This window comes from Eulemur rufifrons, chromosome 3 (assembly GCF_041146395.1).
Source record: "Eulemur rufifrons isolate Redbay chromosome 3, OSU_ERuf_1, whole genome shotgun sequence".
Taxonomy (NCBI): Eukaryota; Metazoa; Chordata; class Mammalia; order Primates; family Lemuridae; genus Eulemur; species Eulemur rufifrons.
Window position 1 is genome coordinate 83961760 of NC_090985.1, and position 24202 is coordinate 83985961.

Below are 24202 nucleotides of genomic sequence, written 5' to 3' on the forward strand. Positions count from 1 at the left end.
CTTTTGTGCTACTGTTTTATTACAGCTGTGAGCTTTAACTTTTGGGTGGTTTTACACTGGTGGGTATCTATTGCGCTGTTCCATGTATAATGCAGTTCTGAGTATTTCCTGTAAGGCAGGTCTAGTAGTTACAGATTCCCTTAGTGTTTGCTTGTCTGGAAAAGTCTTTATTTCTCAATAAATTATGCAATTTAGTTTTACAGGACACAAAATTCTTGGCTGGCAGTTGTTCTGTTTAAGAAGACTAAAAATGGGGCTCCAATCTCTTTGGGCTTATAAGGTCTCCACAGAGAAGTCTGCTGTTAGATGGGTTTTCCTTTGTAGGTTAGTTGTTGCTTTCATCTTGCTGATTATAGAATTTTCTCCTTCATTTTGACTTTGGCCAGATTGATGACTACATATCTTAAAGATATCCTATTTGCTATGAATCTTCCTGGTGTTGGATGACCATCTTATATCTAGAGATCTGAATCTCTGGCAATACCAGGGAAGTTTTCCTCAATAATTCCCTTGAATAGATTTTCCATGTTTTTTCTCTTTCTTCTTCTCCGTCAGGGATACCTATAATTCTTATATTAGTTTGCTTCACATAGTCCCATATTTCTCTGAGTAATTATTCATTCTGTATATGTCACATTACCAGACTTCAAATTATACTATAAAGCTATGGTAACAAAACAGCATGGTACTGGTATAAAAGTAGAGACATAGACCAATGGACTGAACAGAGAACCCAGATATAAAGTCATCTACCTACAATCAACTGACCTTCAACAAAGCAGGCAATAATATATGCTGGGGAAACGAAGCCCTATTTAATAAATGGTGCTGGCAAACTGGATAGCCACATGCAGAAGAATGAAACAGGACCCCTATCTCTCACCATATATAAAAATTAATTCCAGATGTATAAAAGACTTAAATGTAAGGCATGAAACCATAAAAATTCTACAAGAAAATATAGGAAAAACTCTTCTAGACATAGCCTAGACAAAGAATTTATGGCCAAGACCCCAAAGCAAATACAGCAACAACAAAAATAAATAAATGGGACTTTGTTAAATTAAAAAGCTTCTGCATAGCAAAAGAAATAATCAAGATAGTAAACAGACAACCTATAGAATGGGAGAAAATATTCTCAAACTACATATCTGATAAAGGGCTAATATCCAGAATCTATAAAGAACTTAAATAAATCAGCAAAAAAAAAAACATTAAAAAGTTAGCAAAAGACATGAACAGAAGTTTTTCAAAAGAAGATAGACAAATGACCAAGAAACATGAATAAATGCTCAACATCACTAATCCTCAGGGAAATGCAAATGTAAACCACAATGAGATACCACCTTACCACCGTCAGAATGGCCATTATTAAAAAGCCAAAAAACAATAGATGCTGGCATGGATACAGAGAGAAAGGAATGCTTACACACTGCAAATTAGGACAACCTCTATGGAAAATAGTCTGGAGGTTCCTCAAAGAAATAAATGTAGATATACCATTCGATCCAGCAATCCCACTAATGGGTATCCATCTACCCAAAGGAAAACAAGTCATTTTATCAAAAAGACACCTGCACTCGAATGTTTATTGCAGCACAATTCACAAATGCAAAGATGTGCAATCAACCTAAGTATCTATCAATTCATGAGTAGATTAAGAAAATGTGGTATATATATACCATGGAGTACTACTCAGCCATAAAAAGGAATGAAATATTGTCTTTTGTAGCAACTTGGATGGAATTGGAGACTGTTATCCTAAATGAAGTATCTCAGGAATGGAAAAACAAATACCACATGTACTCTCTAATAATTGGGAGCTAACTGATAGGTATACACAGGCATAAAGAGATGTAAAAGTTATAGAAAATGAAGAAGGGAGGGGAGAAGAGGAAAGGTAAAAACCTACCTACTGAGGCCAGGTAAGGTGGCTCATGCCTGTAATCCTAGCACTCTGGGAGGCCAAGGCGGGAGGATCACTTGAGCTCAGGAGTTCAAGACCAGCCCGAGCAAAAGTGAAACCCCATCTCTACTAAAAGTAGAAAAATTAGCTGAGTATCATGGCACATGCCTGTAGTCCCAGCTACTCCAGAGGCTGAGACAGGAGGATCACTTGAGCCCAGGAATTTGAGGTTGCAGTGAACTATGATGATGCCACTGCACTCTAGCAGGGGTGACAGAGCAAGACTCTGTCTCAAAAATAAAGAAAGAAATAAAAAACCTACCTAATGGGTACAATGAACACTATTCAGGTGATGGGCACATTAAAAGCCCTGACTTAAGCATTATAAAAGGTATTCATGTAACAAAAACATTTGTACCTCCTCAATATTTTGAAATTAAAAAAAGAAAAAGAAAATTTTAAAATATTATTATGCTCTCTGATATTCACAATTAATGTACTAGACCTGATTTCAAATTAAAGGTGGCAAAAATAAGAGACAACACACAGATATAACACACATTTTCTTTACTAACCAATGAAACATAAAATAAGAAAATATATCTCATAAATGAATAGCTATTCCATTAAGAAATATCTCACTCTACAATCTCTTTGAACTGATTTTCCATCAATTTCATCACATTTTGTTTCTTCACTTCTGGTTGGGTGAAAAGTCCCATAATAAACAATAAGAAAAATAATTCCAAGGAGAAGAGTAAGAACTATAGTGATACTGATAGGTATAAAATAGTCTGGACTAAAATTAGACAGGGGGAAAACCCAGAACACAATCAATATCCCCAATGTGGTAAGTACCCTTACAGTATAATAATAAGACACTGGACGTTTGGTATTCTGTCCCTTAATATTGAAAAATGTAAAGATAAGAATGAATCCAACAATAATCCGGTACAAGAATTCCATACTTACAGAAGTACAAAACTGAGTTTGCTTTTTAAATGCCCATATTATACCTAAAAACCAAAGTAATAACAACAGAAATAAAGCAATCTTAATATTGAAGAGTAGCAGAAGTACAACACTCAGCATCCAAGATATTAATGTAAACAGCTTGTAAAAGAGATATGTGAATTTGGGACCAGATCCATTAAGGAGATTTTTATCAGGCAAAGATTTTCTTAAAGCTATTTGATAATCAACAGCTGAACAAGAAATAGCACAGCAAGAGACCACAATCGCAGAATCTATAAAACAAAAAACAAAAAAGATATTGTTATAGGAACAATAATAGCAATATTAAATTATTATATGCCATACATGCTTTATCTGTATACATACACACACACAAACACGTCAGGTACTTTATTCATCTCATTTAATCATTTGAGGTAGATATTAATATTCCCATTTGCTACATATGAGGGAACTGAGGCTTGAAAGGCATGAAACCATATGAGAGATATATAACTTAACCTAAGACACATAGCTAGCAAGTTACATATGAGAGATATGTAACTTAACCTAAGACACATAGCTAACAAGTTACAGAACTGATATTTGAACCTAAAACTATCTGGTTCCAAAGTTGGTCTACTTATCCACTGAATTAGATTGCTATATAATGATTCTGAATAAATTCACTGGACAAATTTTATTGAGCAGCTGATAGACTGGAAACTGCATACTTTGGGAGTTAAGAGACTATGGTTATAATCCTAGCTTGTCTATACTTTTTGGCTGTGACTTTGGGCATACACCTAATTCACTAAGAGACAGCTTCAAGGAGGGAGGAAGGAGTGAAGGTGAGGGTGAGAAAGAAAGAGAAAGAGAGAGAGAGAGAGAGCTTACAGAGAGAGAGAGAAAGAGAGGAGTTAAACAGAAAATTTAACTTAAGTATGAGGTATTAACAAGCTCAATTTCCCATATCCTGAAGACAGTGAATCAAATGAATTCATTATCTTTTAGAACATTTGTATGTTCTAAAACTTACAAATTTCTATAGGTTTGACATCTTTTTTTTTTTTTTTTTTTGAGACAGAGTCTCACTCTGTTGCCCAGGCTAGAGTGAGTGCCGTGGCATCAGCCTAGCTCACAGCAACCTCAAACTTCTGGGCTTAAGCGATCCTACTGCCTCAGCCTCCCGAGTAGCTGGGACTACAGGCATGCGCCACCATGCCCGGCTAATTTTTTGTATATATATATATTTTAGTTGTCCATATAATTTCTTTCTATTTTTAGTAGAGACGGGGTCTCGCTCTTGCTCAGGCTGGTCTCGAACTCCTGACCTCCAGCGATCCACCCGCCTCGGCCTCCCAGAGTGCTAGGATTACAGGCGTGAGCCACCGCGCCCGGCCCAGGTTTGACATCTTTACCTCATTTTTTTCCCCAACAAATAACAGAAGAGCAAGTTCATTACTACATTGGAAAGGCAAGTCATTACTGGGCCCACTGCCAAAGCTGGGGACTTTCATAAAAGTGATATCAAAGACTAGAGAATTAGAAAGCTAATTTAGAACAGAATAGAGACTACTAGTCATTTCCTTTAAACTTCATTGGAGATCTATATCATATGACATAAAGGCAGACTTATGATAATTTATCTACTCATGAAGATGATGAAGATAGGCCCTTATAAATGCTTTTATGCACTCTCTTGGTTTTAGCATATACCACTCTGGACCTCACTAGTCAGACTTCTTTTCTTCTTTAATTCAAAAATATTTGAATTAAAACATGATTTTCCCCTAAATTGCCCTATGATGTCTTTTTTATAAATTGGTTTTAATTACTATCAAATTAATACATACATTGCTTTTAAAAGTCAAGGAGTTTACAAAGCTTATAAGAAAAACAACAGTACCTTGCTCTACCCCTCATACCCCTCAGCTGCAACCCCCAGAAGAAATCACTATCAACTCTTCTTTTTTTCTGACATATATCATCATATCTCTAAATAAAACATATATTGTGCTTAATTTACCTATTTTAGGCACTGTTTATTGATTTCCTATTTGGAAAGAAGAAAATTTAACATGTACATACATGTATGCACACTCTCCTTCCATTTTGCTCTCCCTCCATCTGCCCAAAAGAATAACATCACAATTTTTGGTGAAATCAATATTTGGGGTTTAATTTATTATAACCACATAAGTACAGCTTTTGCTATTGCTTCCTTTTTTTCTTTTTCTTTTCTTTTTTTTTTTTTTTGAGACAGAGTCTTGCTCTGTTGCCCGGGCTAGAGTGAGTGCCATGACATCAGCCTAGCTCACAGCAACCTCAAACTCCTGGGCTTAAGCAATCCTTCTGCCTCAGCCTCCCAAGTAGCTGGGACTACAGGCATGCGCCACCATGCCCGGCTAATTTTTTCTATATATATCTTAGTTGGCCAGATAATTTCTTTCTAGTTTTAGTAGAGACGGGGTCTCTCTCTTGCTCAGGCTGGTCTTGAACTCCTGACCTTGAGCGATCCACTCGCCTCGGCCTCCCAGATGCTTACTTTTTCTTTTTTTCTTTTTTTTTTTTATTTATTTATTTATTTATTTTTTTTTTTTTTTCAATTTAGTTTTACAGAATCAAAGAGTCTAACAGTATATCTTGTTAGATACAGTATGTCCTCATAATGTATACATTATTTCTTGTACAATGATATGAAATAATATGGGAAATATTCATGATAAATTATTAAGTGAACAGTGCAAGTTAAAAACAATAGTTTCATATTTTTTTCCCCACCCCCCCTTTCCCGAGTCAGCACCTTCAAGGGTTACCACTCCCCAAACGGTGTGCAATGCACTCATTGTGTAGGCATACCCCCATCCCCTCCCCCACCCCCCACCTCAGTCTGATGTCCAATTGGTGTCATTCCCAGATTTGTATTTAGGTGATGATCAGGGAAACCAATTTTCTGGTGAGTACATGTGATGCTTGTTTTTCCATTCTTGGGATACTTCGCTTAATATAATGGGTTCCAACTCTCTCCAGGAGAACCATAGAGATGTCGTATCTTCATCATTCCTTATAGCTGAGTAATATTCCATGGTATACATATACCACAGTTTACTAATCCAATCATGTATTGATGGGCATTTGGGTTGTTTCCACATCTTTGCTATTGTGAATTGTGCTGCTATAAACATTTGGGTACACGTGCCTTTGTTACAGAATGACCTTTTTTCCTTTGGGTATATGCCCAGTAATGGGATTGCTGGGTCAAATGGCAGGTCTACTTGAATCTGTTTAAGATACCTCCATAATGCTTTCCACAGGGGTTGCACTAGTTTGCAGTCCCACCAGCAGTGTATTAGTGTTCCTGTCTCTCCACACCCACGCCAACATGTGTTGTTTTGGGTTTTTTTGATAAAGGCCATTCTCACTGGGGTTAAGTGATATCTCATTGTGGTTTTGATTTGCATTTCCCTGATGATTAGAGATGTTGAACACTTTTTCATATGTTTGTTAGCCATTTTTATATCTTCTTTTGAAAAATTTCTATTCATGTCCTTTGCCCACTTTTTGATAGGGTTGCTTGATTTTTTCTTGCTGATTTTCCTGAGTTCTAAATAGATTCTTGTTATCAGTCCTTTATCTGATGTGTAGTATGCAAAAATTTTTTCCCATTCTGTAGGTGATCTGTTTATTCTCTGGACTGTTTCTTTGGCTGTGCAGAAGCTTTTTAGTTTAATCATGTCCCATTCATTTATTTTTGTTGCTGCTGTGATTGCCTTGGGGGTCTTCTTCATAAATTCTCTGCCTAGGCCAATGTCTGTAAGAGTCTTTCCTACATTTTCTTCTAGAATTCTGATTGTATCACGCCTAAGGTTTAAGTCTGTTATCCACCGTGATTTGATTTTTGTGAGAGGTGAAAGCTGTGGGTCCTGTTTCAGTCTTCTGCAAGTGGCTAACCAATTCTCCCAGCACCATTTGTTGAATAGGGATTCTTGTCCCCGGAGTATATTCTTTCCCGCTTTGTCAAAAATTAGGTGACTATATGAGGATGGTTCTATATTTGGATTTTCTGTTGTGTTCCACTGGTCTGTGTCCCTGCACTACTTTTTCTTAACCACCTTTCTTCCTTCCTTCCTTCTTTCCTCCCTCCCCTCCCCTTTTCTTCCTCCTTCCCCACCTATCCTCCTTTCCTTCTAGTCTTGCTCTGTCACTCCAGCTAAAGTGCAGTGGCGTCATCATAGCTCACTGCAACCTCACTCATGGGCTCAAGTGATCCTCCTGCCTCAGCCTCCCAAGTAGCTGGGACTATAGGCACAGGCCACCATGCCCAGCTAAAGATTTTTATTCTTTGTAGAGACAGGGTCTCACTCTTGCTCAGGCTGGTCTCGAACTCCTGAGCTCAAATAATCCTCCCGCCTTGGCCTCCCAGAGTACAATGATTACAGATATGAACCCCTGTGCCCCGCCCATATTTTCTTTCTTTTAAAACTTCCATTTTTCCTGGAGTTAACAATTGCCCTGTTTCCTTACTTGCATAGTTTTTCATGAGCCTATTGTTATTTCTTAGCAAAATATTCAAACTCATTAATTAATAAAACTCCTCTATATACATCTATTAGGGTTTTTTCTATTTTTTAGAGTACCATCCTCCTGCTCTAAGATGGTTACTCTCAAGACTTGCCTCCAGTATTCCCAGAACTACCCTTCACCTCACTTTTATGTTGATTTCCTGTTTCCTGTTTCTCCTATCTTCTTTCTTGCTTTATTCTCATGTTTTGATTAAGCATTCTCCAGGCCTTCCTGAGAAAAGTTGCTCAAAAGCTAAATTTTTTGAGACCACATATGTCTCAAAATATCTTTATTCTAGCCTCATTCTTGGTACACAGTTTTGCTAGAAATAGAATTCAAAGTTTAAAATGTTTTCCATTGAAACTTTGAAGTCATTGCTCTATTGTGTTCCAATTTCAACTGTTATGGTTAAGAATTTCAATGCTATCCAGTTTCTCTATATTTAGTAACTGATTTTTTTCTCTCAAATCTTCTAGAATCTTATCTTTCTTTGCTTTTCTGAAATGATATAATAATGTGCTTGGTGTGAACCATTTTTATTCACTCTTTCAATCTAATAACTCACATCTTTTAGTAATATGCCCTATTTTTATTCTTTGGTGATTACCCTAGAATTCACAACATGTATATTAAACATATTATAATTTAAAGCTATCCAATATTGCTATGTCAAAGGTGGATTTATCATGAAGATAGTGAAGCTTAAATTTTGGGTACCCTCATTAGCCCAGTCTTTTTCCAAGCCTGGGAAAGCCCTAGCAATGTGTTCACCTTGTTATATATTTTTATAAAATTTTCAAAAATAAGACAATTTAATTGCAGTTGATTAAGTTCCCTATTTCTTTCTACTCTTACCCTCTCTTACATTTTCCTTCAGTGTACTAAAGTGGCTGTGGACAATTTCGGGATCTGGCTAAGGGAAATTGAGTTGAGAATACATTTACTAACAGTTTAAGTGTAGGGGGACATGTTTACAAGATTTGCTAGAATAATGAAGATTAGTAAGTGCCAGAGCTAAAATGCTCAGGCAGTTTGCCTGATCTTAACATTTCACTGTATTGTCTTTTATATGATTATGCCATCAACAGGCCTTTGATTCCTAACATAAGGGCACAATGATCTATTCTCATCCAGTTGACAATATCAGTTTGACATTATTGCCCATTTCCCATTTACCTACTTGCTTCTAATATATAATTTTATGATCATATTGCTGCCCTAATCCGTATAGTACACTCTATTCAAACCAAATTCCTTGTCTTTGTCAAGCTATGCCTTTGCTGATGTATTTCCCTTCATCTGAAATGACCTTGCCCAATCACATTATATAGATTCTTGTAAACTGCTAGTTCTGATTTGACACTAAATACTGATATCAGTGAAGAAAACATACAACTCCCAATATTCACTAAATAATACACTGACACTAGTGATGTCAATTCATACAGTATTTAAAATTAGTCATTTCATCTAAAAAAATTTTTTTTTAATTTAAAAATTTAAAAATCCTATAGCACCCAGAAATCCTATAGCACATTATTAAAGAAATTGGTAGAGATATTCCAAAATTTGACATCCAAAAAACACCCATGATATTACCAATAAGTTATGAAGTTGAAAAAAAACTTTTCTGAACTAAAAGTAATAAAAAGCAAATTTCAATCAACTTTGTTAGAGAAAAGATTGAATTATTTTTCTATTCTCTCTATGAAAATTATATTATAAAATCATTATCAAATCTACAGCCAATCAGAGTATAAACTCATAAAATTTAGAGAAAACAGTATTAAGGTAATAAAAACATATTACTTTCCTTCCTTTTGTGAAATCTGTGGTAGATGTCAGCTTTCTTACATCTGTAATTTGCTGTAATTTATTTTCTTATTTTAAATAAATATTTACTTTCATACCTTTATGGACTGAATTGTGTATCCCCAAAATTCATACTTGGAATCCCTAACCCCCAATGTGACTGTATGTATTTGGAGATAGGGCCTATAAAGAGGTAATCAAGGTTAAATGAGGTCATAATGGTGGGACCCTACTCCAATGGAACCAGTGTCCTTATAAAAAGAAGAAGAAATATTAGAGATCTCTCTCTCCTTTTCCCTCCCAGACTTCCTCTCCTCCCCGATTGTGTACGCAGAAGAAAGGCCTTGTGAGTATGCAGTAAGAAAGCAGCTATGTGCAATCCAAGGAGAGAGGCCTCCTTAGAAATCAACCCTGCTGGCACCTTCATCTTGGACTTCCAGTCTCCAGAACTTTGAGAGATTTCTTTTGTTTAAACCAACCAGTCTGTGGTATTGTAGTGGCAACCCAAGCAAACTAACACAGTACCTAATTTTGTTTCCATAATATTACGTTATTTTTCTTAAACAGGGTGTCTCTAAATGTTTTTGTTTTATACCTCAAAAAACCCAGATCCACCTTTGCTTTACCTTTTGCCTGGACTATACAAGGAATTTAAAAGACTTTAACTCCATTTATCCTCCATCTGACTTACATGTTATTGTTATCCTATATTTTCATTTTATTTTTTAACCACATAGCATTATTTTACAGTCAATATTCATTTAAAATTACCTATATATTTGATATTCTCTTTGCTCTTTATATCTTCTTGTATCTCAGAACACTGCTCTGTCTGAAGTACATTCTTTGGAATTTTCTTCAGTGGTGACATACTATGGCATGAATTTCTTTCTACTTAGTATGTTTTTGAGATAATGGGCTTCTTGAATCTCTAAGTATCTCTTATCAGTTCTGAAATTTTCTCATTAACTTTTCAAATATTGCCTCTACTCCATTCTTTCTTTTTACTCCTTTGGGGACTCTGCTCAGTTGTATATTAGACCTCACTCTGTCTTCCATGTCTTTTAATATTGCTTTTATATTTTCTATCTCTTTGTCTCTCTAAACTATAATCTGGATAAATTCTTCTGATCTACCATTAACTCACTCATTGCCTATTTAGTTGTCTCTAATCTGCTGAGTTTTTAATTTCAATTCTTGAATTTTTTAATTCCCATAAGTTCTACTTACTTCTTTCTCAAAGTTTAACTCAATTTTTAATAGTGTCCTGCTCCATATTTTCAAGTTCATCATTTACTTCTTTAAACATGATAGGATGCTTGTTTTATACTTTGCATCTGGTAACTTCTAAAATCGCAGTGAGTTTTTTTCTATTTCTGCTGGTTCTTACTCATGATATCTTATTTCTTTTGGTGCTATAACTGCTGTCAAACATTCATTTTCTTTGGAAAACTATTTGTGAAAATTATTTGAGGCCTAAGAGAAGGTGGATGGTTCCAGGGAGGATTTATTCTTGTTTCTGCCAGACACCTAGGGGCACTATCAGTCTATGACCATGTTAAACTATATTTACAGCTTGGCTTTTGTTTTTTGAACTAGCCAATAAATATGAATTTTTGTTGCAAATGTTACAACTTCTCAGGGACATTTTTCCCTATTCTACTCAACATCAAGGCAATATTACTTGCAGTCTCTTAGAAGTGGAGAGTCAGGTAACTTCACTCTTACTCTGAGAAGGGAGCCTTTTAGAATCCAGTTTTACAGATTAAGATTTACTAGCAGAGAGATGTCCTTCCTTGTGAGGACCCTGAGTTTTGTCTTCTGTCTTTCACACCCAGGGAAGTCATCAAAACTGAACTTCTTGTTTACAAGGTTCAGTAAAAAATCCTCAGTAACTCGGGAAAGGGGGGGTGGGGAAAAAATATGAAACTATTGTTTTTAAGTTGCACTGTTCACTTAATAATTTATCATGAATATTTCCCATATTAAAAAAAAAAAATCCTCAGTGTATAGATGCCTCAGAGTCCTACTTAATCATGCCATATTCCCACTTTCATGCATATTTTGGCCTACTGTATCAGATATTTTAACTGATATCTGAGGAAGACTTTTAAAAATATTTTATTCAATATTGTTAGATTATTTTCAGTGAGAGGGTTGACTTAAATAATTTAGCCTCTCACTGGAAGGGTTGATTTAAATAAGCTGTTTTCTAACTGCTTTCTATCTTCTAAACAATTATTGATATTTCTAATCCACTATGCTATTCTGCAATCTCTTTATCCTTATATGTTTATAACGTTTTTACTCTTATTTTTTTTAGTGAGATTTCAGATGGAGCAGAAATAAAAGAATATGTTCAGTCTGCTGAAGTACTTCTACATATAACCTGATTTTTTATATAGTTACTGTAGAAAATGTGAAAATCCAGAAAAGTATAAAGAAGATGAAAAAATCATTCATAATCTCACTACCCAGAAGCAGCCACACTTAACATTTTGGCATGTTTCTTCCAGATATTTTTCTATATAATAATGTCTTTCTATCCTTAAAAGTGTGCTGATATGGCCAGGCACAGTGGCTCACACTTGTAATCCTAGCACTCTGGGAGGCCGAGGCGGGAGGATGGCTCAAGGTCAGGAGTTCAAGACCAGCCTAAGCAAGAGCAAGACCCCATTTTTACTTAAAAATAGAAAGAAATTATCTGGACAACTAAAAATATACAGAAAAAATTAGCCAGGCATGATGGCACATGCCTGTAGTCCCAGCTACTTGGGAGGCTGAGGCAGAAGGATTGCTTAAGCCCAGGAGTTTGAGGTTGCTGTGAGCTAGGCTGATGCCACGGCACTCTAGCCAGGGCAAAAGAGTGAAACTCTGTCTCAAAAAAAATAAAATAAAATAAAAAAATAAAAAATAAAAAAAAGTGTGCTGATAGGAAATTTTATAAACTGTTTTTTGCCTACATTTTATTTCATAATTACTTCTCTATGTCATTAAAAGTTCTTTGTAAACACTCTTTCTAGTGGTCACATAATGTTCCATACTAATAGACCACAATAATTTATTTACCATTTCCTCAATTGTTAGACAATTATATTATTTCTCATTTTCTGCCATTTTTAACTAACTTACCTCAATTTGTTACTTCAAGGAGAAACTATAAGGATGAAGACAGAACTGTAACATAAACATAGCTGTCACTGGATCCCATAGCTGATCCAGAAGCTATGTATCACTTGGAATCATCAGCAGACCTACCATTATACAGGCTGTATGCCCTAAATTGTGAACTTCTAACTTCAGCAAATATATGATATACAACTTTTAAGTCCCAACCCGTGAATTCTTTGCACCACAAGGAAAAAGAGGTCTCATACTCTTTCGAGTTCATTTTAGTGCCTTACTAACAATCAAAGTAAAGGCAGAAATATTAGAAGGGGCTATGTTCTAGAGGTTCAAGGGAAAATGGGAGCAGGGAGACTGTAGGGCGATAAATGAATCTCACAGATTTGTGCCCTTGAGATGAATCCAAGTCTACATGGAGCCCTAGTCATTAATAAAAATTGGGACTATTACTTAGCAGATAAATACTTTTTAAATATCTCAAATTACATACCTATGAAAAGATTCTTTAAAATAAAGATGGAAATAAACTTTCCTTTAAAAATGAAGATTTTATCCTAATGAGGAAATATACTATAAAACATTAAACATGTGGCCAATTTGCAAAGCTTTCATTAGTTTTGTAGAATTTACACTTTTACCCAGTGATTCCAATTCTGGGAATTTACCCTGTGAATACCTTCTACACATGCAAAATGATTTACATAAGATTCTTCATTGCAGCATTTGTTTTCAATGGCAAAATATTAGAAACAACATAAATTAACATAAATAGGGAGCTTGTTAAATAAATTATGGTACATTCATAATTTGCAATACTATGCAGATAATAAAAATGAATGAGTGAACCCTTTCTGTAATGATATAGATAGATTTCCAGGATGTACTGTTATGTGCAAAAAGACAGTGTTTATTTTATATTACTACTTGTGTTAAAGAAAAAAAGAATATATGCTTCTTGAAATTCTCTAAAAGGATCATAAAATGACTGACAATATTAGTTTCCTTTCTGAGCAGATTAAAGAAGGAATGAGAAGAGGGAGAAAGACAAATATCTTTATATACTTTTTAATACTTGAATCATGTTACTGTACTTCATTTTCAAAAGAATAAATAATTTTTAAAAGAAAAAGGATTTTAAAAAATTCTAAAACCTGCGGAAGAGATATATGGTTGACATAAGATCTCAGTGGCATTCTTCTAACACAAGGTGTTAAGAAAAACTTACACTGACTGAAGTTCACTTGACCATGCTCCAGAAGTATGTAGAGCTGAAGAATAACTTGTGGGCAGCCTTCCAGGTAGGTCTCAAATAGCCTGAGCATGCTCAAATCAGTCATTCTATCTATAACTTCTTTATGTTGATCAATTTCTTCTTCCATGAAGTTATTAGTTTTGCTGCTATATTTGCAAGCTATACCATAACCCTTTTTCAAAGCAAACCAATACCTGTAAAGCAAACATGAACATTTATCTTCACAGTCTTATATTATTTATAACATGTACATTAATATACACAATTTTGAAAAAAAGCAACAACATGTGTTTAATAATTTTTCCACAAACTTCCTTTACTACAGAATTTTTGTGAACATCTCATAGTGGCTTTAGTGAGATTCAGACCCCATAAAGTTTTATTGTATGTTTGATATGCCAGTTGTATGCTAGACCTGTTAAGCATACATGAATGATCTCATGACATCTTTACAATAATTATGTGAGATGAGTAGGTATTATTTCCATTTCATAGATGGAAAAACTAAGGCTGAGAAAGGTAGGATCATTCACTGAAAGTTACAAAGAGCAAGCGGCAGACCTAGGATCCAAACCCAGATCTTAGAATTCCTAGTCTTAACCACTACTTTCTGAAAGACAAACTACAATTTTTAGCTCATGCAATTTATCTAAACTGCAACACAGATAAATTCTCTATGAGGATGTCAAGGTTGAAGATGAGACTGAATTTTCTTTCAATTTAATCTAGCAAACAATTACTCAATACCTACAAAGTGCTAGGCTCTTTGATCATTACCATCCCAGTAAATATATAAAACTTCAAAGTCTCTTAAAACATCCCTGCTCAGGCTCTTCTTTTCAAAGAATTTTAAAATGAACATGAGCTATCATCATATAGGCAAAATAACAAAAAATTGAGACATTTATTTAGAAGAAATCTGAGGCTAGCAGTAAGGCAATCAGGATCCTACCCAAGAGCTTATCAAACTCTTTACGCCTCAGTTTCCTCATACATAAAATAAAGGCAGTCATATATGTCCTGTTTCAATCTCCTCCTTCTGCCAATGTTTTCCATTTCAGTAAATGGTGCTAACATTCACCATGTTGCTCAGACCAAAAATGTGGGAATAATTCCCAACTTCTCTCTTTTTCTCAAGCCCTATAAAAATTCCTCAGTAAGTTCTCTTGGCTCTAGGTTCTAACTTCAAATATATCCAGAATCTAGACACTTCTTACCACTTCCACTGCTACCATCCTAGTTTAAACAGCCAACTCTCTGGCCTGGATTATTTCAACAGCCTCATAATTGGTCTCTCTTATTCTACTTTTGCTCCCCCCATGTAATGTTTTCTACACACAGCATTCAGATTGAACCTTTTAAACATAATTCAAAATGTTCCTATTTCCACCAAACCCAAAGTCCTTATCATATGTTACAAAGGCCTCCATGATCTACCTCCCACATACACTACCATCACTACTCTTCCATCTCATTTTTCCCATACTAAAGACCTTTGTCTTTGCTACTCTGCCTGGAACTCACCTAACTCCAGATATTTTAAAAGTTTGCTCCTTAACTTTATTCGTGTCTGTATACTAAAATCTTACTTTCTCATAGAAGACTTCCAGACCACACCATCTAAAGTGGTACTCTCCAACATATTTTGTCCCTTTACCCTGTTATTTTTCTTCATAGTACTTACTGCCAAATGGCACATTATTTATTTTTGTTTATTATATTTACCTTCTCACAAGAATGTAATATACATGAAAGAAGGGACTTTGTTTTGTTCATTGCTATATCCTAAGCAACTAGAACAGTACCTGGTACATGATAGGTACTCAAAAAATATTTACTGAATGCATAAATGAAAGCTCATGACATTTTTTCCATAAACATAAACAGATAGTAGATATAAAAGAACTCTAGAAAGTTGAAAGTACAACACAAATATAAGATGTTCTCATTGTAAATAAGATATTAATATATACATATACAGATATGCAAAGATTCTCCATCTGGCAAATAGAAACATATTTTTACCAGCACAGTTTTGGAATAACATGATCCCTTGAATTCAATGTGGAATAGATGCCAGGGTAGGGAAGAATGTCAACAAAAATGATGTAGGCATGGTCTCCACCCTCCATGACCTTATAATCTAATGGGAGGGCCAAGCCTATAAACTACTAGCTGCAATACAAGACAGAAAAAAAACACTCATTAGACAAGCAAATACTGTGCTGTGAAAGTACAGAAGTAAAAAATTGATTAATACTGCCTAGGAGAGATTTACAAGCAAAGTCGTGTTTGAGTCTTTTCTGAGTATCTGGCACAGTAGGGAGTATGTGGTTCCTGTTTTTGAAGTGGTTTATAAACCAAAGTAGAAATGAAAAAGCATGAAAAATTCACAAATATTAATAGGTACATACCCAGAGCATAAGTACAGGCAGCACAGACTAGGAGAGGTAGCAGAGTACATGGTTAAGAATACAGACTCAGCCAACCTGAGCAAGAGTGAGAGCCCGTCTCTACAAAAAATGCAAAAAATTGGCCAGGCATGGTGGCCTGTGCCTATAGTCCAGCTACTCAGGAGGCTGAGGCAGGAGGATCACTTGAGCCCAGGAGTGTGAGGGCTGCAGTGAGCTGTGATGATGCCAATGCACCTTATCCTGGACAACAGAGCAAGACTCTGTCTCCCAAAAAAGAAAAAAAGAATACAGACTCTAATAATGCCAGTATGACTGGGTTCAAATCCTGGCTCCCCCACTTCCTAGTTTAATCTCTCTGTGCCTCAGTTTCCTCATCTGGAAAATACAGCTAGTGATCATACCGACCTCACTGGGTTGATATGAGAATTAAATGAATTAATATATATAAAATGCTTAGACCAGTACTGGCACATGTTAAATGCTATATAAGTTTCTGTTAAAAACAAAACTGATAGAGCTGTTTACAAATGTGTACATTCACATTTCCAGTGACATCAGGGAGGAATATTTTCCAATTCTGTAGCAATTAATGGCAAATCTATACAAAGTTCTGCTTATCTGAAGGAAATTTCATGGACAAAGGGAGTATGGATATAATTTTTCAATCAATAGGGCAACGTTTCAGTTTTATGGGGCAAATGATGAATAGGCCAAGAAAAAGAAAGAAGAGCTTTCTTCTTAGTATACTTTATCCCACATATTCTTTTATTTGACATGAAAAGGCACCAGCATCCAGTAATGATGAATAACCTTATATCCGCCTAACCCTCCTACTGATGACAATGATAAATTCCGAACAAAATATAAAAGAAAAAATGGCACAGAAGAGCAAGAAAAGTAGAATCACTGAACATGAAATAGGTACAAAAGATTGAATATTTGTGTTCACCCAAATATTCATATGTTGAACCTAATCCCCGATGTGATGGTATTTGGAAGAAGAGGTGGCTTTGGGAGATGACTAGATGAAAGGGATTAGTACACTTATAAAAGAGGCCCTACGGAACTGCCTTGACCTTCCACCATGTGAGGACACAGCTAGAAAACACCATTTATGAATCAGAAATTGGGCCCTCACCAGACACCAAATCTGCCAGCACCTTGATCTTAGAGTTCCCAGCCATTACAACTGAAAAATAAGTTTCTGTTGCTTAACAGTTATCTTATTTATGGTATTTTGTTTACTGATTTTATTTTCTTGAGACAAGGTTTCATTCTATCACCCAGGCTAGAGTGCAGTGGCATGACCATAGCTCACTATAATCTCAAACTCCTGAGCTCAAGCTATCCTCCCACCTCAACTTCCCAAGTACCTAGAACTACAGTCATGGCCATCATGTCCAGCTAATTTTTTTATTTTTTGTACAGGGGGGGTCTCGCTATGTTGCGCAGTCTAGTCTTGAACTCCTGGCCTCAAACGATCTTCCTGCCTTAGCCTCCCAAAGCACTGGGATTGCAGGTGTGAGCCACTGCACCTGACCTGTATAGTATTTTGTTATGGCAGCCTCACTAGACTAAGACAACAGGTCAAGAGAAATAATCTATACTAATGCACAGAGCAAAAAATGACTTGGTGAATAAAATGAATAGAACCCTCAATAACATCGATATAACTGAAGTCCCAGAAAAAAACAGAGAAAGAATGGGGCAGGAAAAACATACTTGACAAAATATTGGCCAAAAACATTTTCCACACTTGATCAAAACTATCAATATACCTATCCAAAAAGCTCAGTGAGGGAGTAAGATGGCCAAACAGAAACCTCCAGCAATCGTCCCTCTGCACAAACACCTAATTCAACAACTCTCCACAAAAGCAAGCACCTTCAGAGAAACCAAATATCAGGTGAGCAATCATTCTACCTGATTTTAACATTATATTAAGGAAAGAGGCACTGAAGAGGGCAGAAAAGACAGTCTTGCATTGCCTACACCACCCCTCTCCCCCATCCCCCTGAAAGTGTAAAGTATCTGTGTCCCCTGGGGGGAGGGAGACTGAAGCGATTGTTGGGCTTTGAATTGAAACTCAGGGCCACCCTGGCACAGGAGAATACAGCACAGGGCAGAATTCTGCCAGTGCCCGCAAAGGGAGCATTTTGATCAGCCTGGCCAAAAGGAAATCCTCATCTCAAAGCCTGAGGTCCCGCTAGTCCCACCACCAGCAGAAAAAGAGTTGCTTGTGGCCAGGATTAAATTCATAAGACAGTTAGGCCATGAGGGCTGCAGTTCTTGGGCAATTCCTGTGGCTGTGCTGGCTCAGAGCCAGTGAATTTAGGGTACACAGGACCCAGTAATATACCAGGACCTATAGCCAAGCCGGTGCCTGTGTCACAGCCTCCCCCAATGAGAGGCAGCATGGCTCAGGGCGGCTCTTCTTCCACTTGAGGAAAGGAAAGGGAAGAGCTCAGAGAACTTTGTTCTGGGTACCAGCTCAGCCACAGTAAAATAAAGTACCACACATACTCCTGAGGCCTTAGTTCCTGGATGGCATTTCGGGACCCACCCTGGGCCAGAAGGAAACATGCTGCCTTGAAGGGAAGGACCCAGTCCTGGCAGGATTCACTACCTGATGACTAAGGAGCTCTTGGCCTTTGAATAATCATCAGGGGTAGCCCGCCAGCAGTTAACCACTGGCTTTGGGTAAGACTGGGCTGGTTTGAGGTTTGACCAGGTGCTGGTGGCCGTGAGGCAGTACCCATGTCACTCATCCCTCAACTCCACCAGCCCAGCACAGAGAGTGAGGGAAATGAGTGAAAGACTTTGCCTAATAATCCAGGAAATTCTCTTGTATCTTACCCAAGCTCACCAAGGCGGTACCATATGAAGTCTGCAAGAGTCACAGTATTACTGGGCTTGGGGCACCCCCAGTGCTGATATAGCTGCAGTAACCAGAGTCTTAGACTATAATACTCAATTCCATATGAATATCTGGAAAGCCTTATCAAGAAGGATGGGTTCACTCTCTGTTAACTCCATCCCTCCTGCTTTTTACCTTTTTGTTGTTTCTATTCATACCTTTTCATATTATCTATTTCTCAAAAAGATGTTGTTGTTATTTTTGATAGGTTTCTCTTTTAGTTTTCCTACTGAAGACATAAGTGGTTTATACACGGCAATTACAGCAATAGAGTATTCTGTATTTGTGCCTTTACTGTCACCAGTGAGTTATATACCCTCAGAAGATTTCTTATTGTTCACTAATGTCCTTTTCTTTCTGATAGAAGAATTCGTTTTAGCATTTCTTATAGGACAGATCTGGTGTTGATGAAATCTCTCAGCTTTGTCTGTCTGGGAAAGTCTATTTCTCCTTCATGTTTGAAGGATAGCTTTTCAGGGTATAATAATCTAGGGTTCTGGTTTTTTACCTTCAGCACTTCGAATGTGTTGTTTCACTCTACTGGCCAAAGTTTGTACTAAGAAGTCTGCTGCCAGATGTATCAGAGCTCCTTTATATATTACTTTTTTCTTGCTTCATTGAGGATCTTTTCTTTATTCAAGACCTTTCAGTGCTTTGATATTAAATTCCAGGAGGTAGCCTTATTTGGGTTAAATCTGCTTGGTGTTCCATGACCTTTTTGTACCTGAATATTGATGTTTTTCTCTAGGTTTGGAAAGTTCTCTTTTATTATTTCTTTGAATAAACTTACTACCTTAGTTTCTCTATCTCCTCTTAGATTTGCTCTCTTATGGCTATTTTCTAGATCTTGTAGTTGTGCTTCATTCTTATTTATTTATTTTTCTTTTTTTTCTTCTGATTGTGTATTTTCAAATAGCCTGCTTTCAAGCTCACTAACTTTCTCTTAGATTTCTGTTAGATTTCTCTTTGTAAGCAGAGCTGTTATATGTTTAAAATAGTTCGTTATAAAATATTTTTTGCAAGCCTCATGGTAACCTCAAATCAAAAACCTATAGTAGATATGCAAAAAATTAAAACATACTACCAGAGAAAATGTTAACAAAAGAAGACAGAAAGGAAGGAAGGAAGAAATAGAGGACGACAAAACAACCAGAAATCAAATAACAACATGGTAGTAGTAAGTCCTTATATATCAATAATAACATTAATTTGAATGGACCCTCCAATCAAAAGACATAGAATGGCTGAATGGATTAAGAAAAACAAGAGTTAAATATATGTTGTCTGCAAAAAAAAACATACTTCATCTATAAAAACACACATAGACTGAAAATAAAGGGATAGAAAAAGATACTCCATGAAATGGAAAGCAACAAAGAGCAGGAGTAGATATACTTCTATGAGATAAAATAGATTTCCAGATAAAAATTGTAAAAAGAGACAAATAAGGTCATTATATAATGATAAGGGGTCAACGCAGCAACAGGATATAACAATTCTAAATATATATGCACTCAACACTAGAGCACCCAGATACATAAGCAAATATTATAAGAGCTAAAGAGAAAGATAGACCCCAATATAATAATCACTGGAGACCTCAACACTTAACTTTCACCATTGAAAAGGTCATCCAAACAGAAAATCAACAATGAAACATTGGACTTAATCTGCACTATAGACCAAATGAACCTAACAGACATTTACAGAATGTTTCATTGAACAGCTGCAGAATTCATGTTTTTCTCATCAGTTCATGGATCATTATCAAGAATAGCCAGGCACAGTGGCTCATGCCTGTAATCCCAGCACTTTGGGGGCTGAGGCAGGTGGATCGTTTGAGCTCAGGAGTTCGAGACCAGCCTCAGCAAGAGTGAGACCCTGTCTCTGCTAAAAAAATAGAAAGAAATTATATGGACAACTAAAAATATGTATACCTATATTTGGATAGATAGATATATTAGCCAGGCATGGTGGTGCTTGCCTGTAGTCCCAGCTACTTGGGAGGCTGAGGCAGTAGGATCGCTTGAGCCCAGGAGTTTGAGGTTGCTGTGAGCTAGGCTGACGCTACGGCACTCTAGCCCGGGCAACAGAGTGAGACTGTCTCAAAAAAAAAAAAAAGTCAGGTGCAGTGGCTCATGCCTGTAATCCTAGCACTCTGGGAGGCCGAGGCGGGTGGATTGTTTGAGCTCAGGAGTTTGAGACCAGCCTAAGCAAGAGTGAGACCCCGTCTCTACTAAAAATAGAAAGAAATTACATGGACAGCTAAAAACATATATATAGAGAAAAATTAGCCGGGCATGGTGGCACATGCCTGTAGTCCCAGCTACTCGGGAGGCTGAGGCAGGAGGATCGCTTGAGCCCAGGAGCTTGAGGTTGCTGTGAGCTAGGCTGATGCCATGGCACTCTAGCCCGGGCAACAGAGTGAGACTCTGTCTCAAAAACAAAAAAAAAAAAAAAAGAATAGACCATATGTTAGGCCACAACACAAGTCTCAAAAAATTTAAAGAAACTGAATCCATACCAAGTATTTTCTGTGACTACAATGGAATAAAACTAGAAATCATTAACAAAAGGACCACTGGAAAATATACAAACACATGGAAATTAAACAATATGGCTCTGAGTGACCTGTGGGTCAATGAAGAGATTAAGAAAGAAATTTGAAAATTTCTCGGCCGGGCACAGTGGCTCACTCCTGTAATCCTAGCACTCTGGGAGGCCGAGGCGGGAGGATTGCTTGAGGTCAGGAATTCAAGACCAGCCTGAACAAGAGTGACACCCTGTCTCTACTAAAAAAAATAGAAAGAAATTATTTATACAGCTAAAAATATATATAGAAAAAATTAGCCGGGCATGGTGGCACATGCCTGTAGTCCCAGCTACTCGGGAGGCTGAGGCAGAAGGATTGCTTGAGCCCAGGAGTTTGAGGTTGCTGTGAGCTGGGCTGATGCCACGGCACTCTAGCCTGGGCAACAGAGCAAGACTCTGTCTAAAAAAAAAAAAAAAAAAAAAATTCTCAAAACAAATGAAAACTAAAACACAATATATCAAAACCTGTGGGATACAGGAAAAGCAGTATTGAGAGGAAAGTTTATAGCAGTGAGTGGTTACATCAAAAAAGTAGAAAAGTTTCAAATAAACAACATAACACTGCATCTCAAAGAACTGGAAAAGCAAGAGCAAACCAAACCCAAAATTAATAAGAGAAAAGAAACAATAAAGATCAGAGCAGAAATAAATGAAATTGAGACCAAAGAAACAATACAAAAGATCAACAAAACAAAAAGTTGGGTTTTTGAAAAGATAAACAAAATATACACACCATTAGCCAGACTATGAAAAAAGTGAGAGGATGCAAATAAATAAAATCAGAGATAAAAAAGGAGACATTACAACTAATACTGCAGAAAACCAAAGGATCATTAGAGACTACTATGAGCAATTGTATGCCAATAAATTGGAAAACCTAGAAGTGGAAAAATTCCTAGACACATACAACCTAAGATTGAACCAGAAAGAAATCCAAAACCTAAATAAACTAGTAACAAGTAACAAGAAAGAGGCAGTAACGAAAAGTCTCCCATCAAAGAAAAGCCCATCACCCAGTAGCTTCACGGCTGAATTCTATCAAGCATTCAAAGAAGAACTAATACCAATATTGCTTAAACTATTCCAAAAGAATCAACAAGGAAGGGATGCTCCCAAACTCATTCTATGAGGCCTGTATCACACTAATACCAAAACCAGACAAAGACACAACAAAAAAAGAAAACTATAGGTCAGTATCTCTGATGAGCATAGATGTAAAAATCCTCAAAAACATACTAGCAAACCAAATTCAACAACACATTAAAAAGATTATTCATCATGATCAAGTGAGATTCATCCCAGGGATGTAAGAATGATTCAAAATATACAAATCAATAAATGTGATAAATCATATCAACAGAATGAAAAACAAAAACAATATGAACATTTCAATTGATGCTGAAAAAGCATTCGATAAAATTCAACATCCCTTCATGACAAAAACTCTCAAAAAACTGGGTATAGAAAGAACTCACCTCAACACAATAAAAGCCAAATTAAGACAGATCCAGAGCTGGTATCACACTAAATAGGGAAAAACTGAAAGCCTTTCCTCTAAGATCTGGAACAAGACCAGGATGCCCACTTTCACTACTTTTATTCAACATAGTACCAGAAATTCTAGCTAGGGCAATCAGAAAGAGAAAGAAATAAAGGGCATCGAAATTGCAAATGAAGAAGTTAAATTATCCTTGTTTTCAGATGATATGATCTATATAAGATCATATAGGCCAGGCGCAGTGGCTCACGCCTGTAATCCTAGCACTCTGGGAGGCCGAGGCGGGTGGATTGCTCAAGGTCAGGAGTTCGAGACCAGCCTGAGCAAGAGCGAGACCCTGTCTCTACTAAAAATAGAAAGAAATTATATGGACAACTAAAAGTATATATAGAAAAAATTAGCCTGCATGGTGGAGCATGCCTATAGTACCAGCTACTTGGGAGGCTGAGGCAGGAGGATCGCTTGAGCCCAGGAGTTTGAGGTTGCTGTAAGCTAGGCTGACACCACGGCACTCTAGCCAGGACAACAGAGCAAGACTCTGTCTCAAAAAAAAAAAAAAATCATATAGAGAAATCTAAAGACTCCACCCAAAAGCTATTAGGACTGATAAACAAATTCAGTAAAGTTACAGGATACAAAATCAACATACAAAAATCAGTAGCATTTCTATATGCCAGCAGTAAACAATCTGAAAAAGAAACCAAGGAAGTAATCCCACTTACAATAGCTACAAATAAAATGAAATACCTAAGAATAAAATTAACCAAAGAAGTGAAAGATCTCTGTAATAAAAACTATAAAACATTGATAAAAGAAGTTGAAGAGGACAATACACACACAAAAAAATGGAAAGACATTCCATGCTCTAGAATTGGAAGAATCAATATTGTTAAAATGCCCATACTGCCAAAAGCAATCTACAGATTCAATGCAATCCCCATCAAAATACCAAGGACACTCTTCACAGAAATAGAAAAAATAATCCTCAAATTTATATGGAACAACAAAAGACCTAGAATAGCCAAAGTTATCCTGAGCCAAAAAAGAAAACTGGAGGAATCACGTAACCTGACTTAAAATTATACAACAGAGCTGTAGTAACCAGAATAGCATGGTACTGGCATTAAAAACAGACACATAGAACAATGGAACAGAATAGAGAGAC

At 36.5% G+C, this 24202-nt stretch overlaps 1 protein-coding gene across 1 annotated transcript in view; it reads right to left on the bottom strand.

Annotated features, from left to right (window-relative positions):
- Positions 1 to 2524: 2524 nt before the first annotated feature.
- The window catches only part of XKR9 (XK related 9), a 41554-nt gene continuing 19876 nt past the window's right edge, over positions 2525 to 24202 (bottom strand). Inside the window, exons 2-3 of the mRNA XM_069466385.1 lie at positions 13590 to 13810; positions 2525 to 3153 (exon numbers count right to left, since the gene is read on the bottom strand). Coding sequence (XP_069322486.1) covers positions 2525 to 3153; positions 13590 to 13810 — 850 coding nt within the window. The remainder of the gene's footprint in view (positions 3154 to 13589; positions 13811 to 24202) is intronic.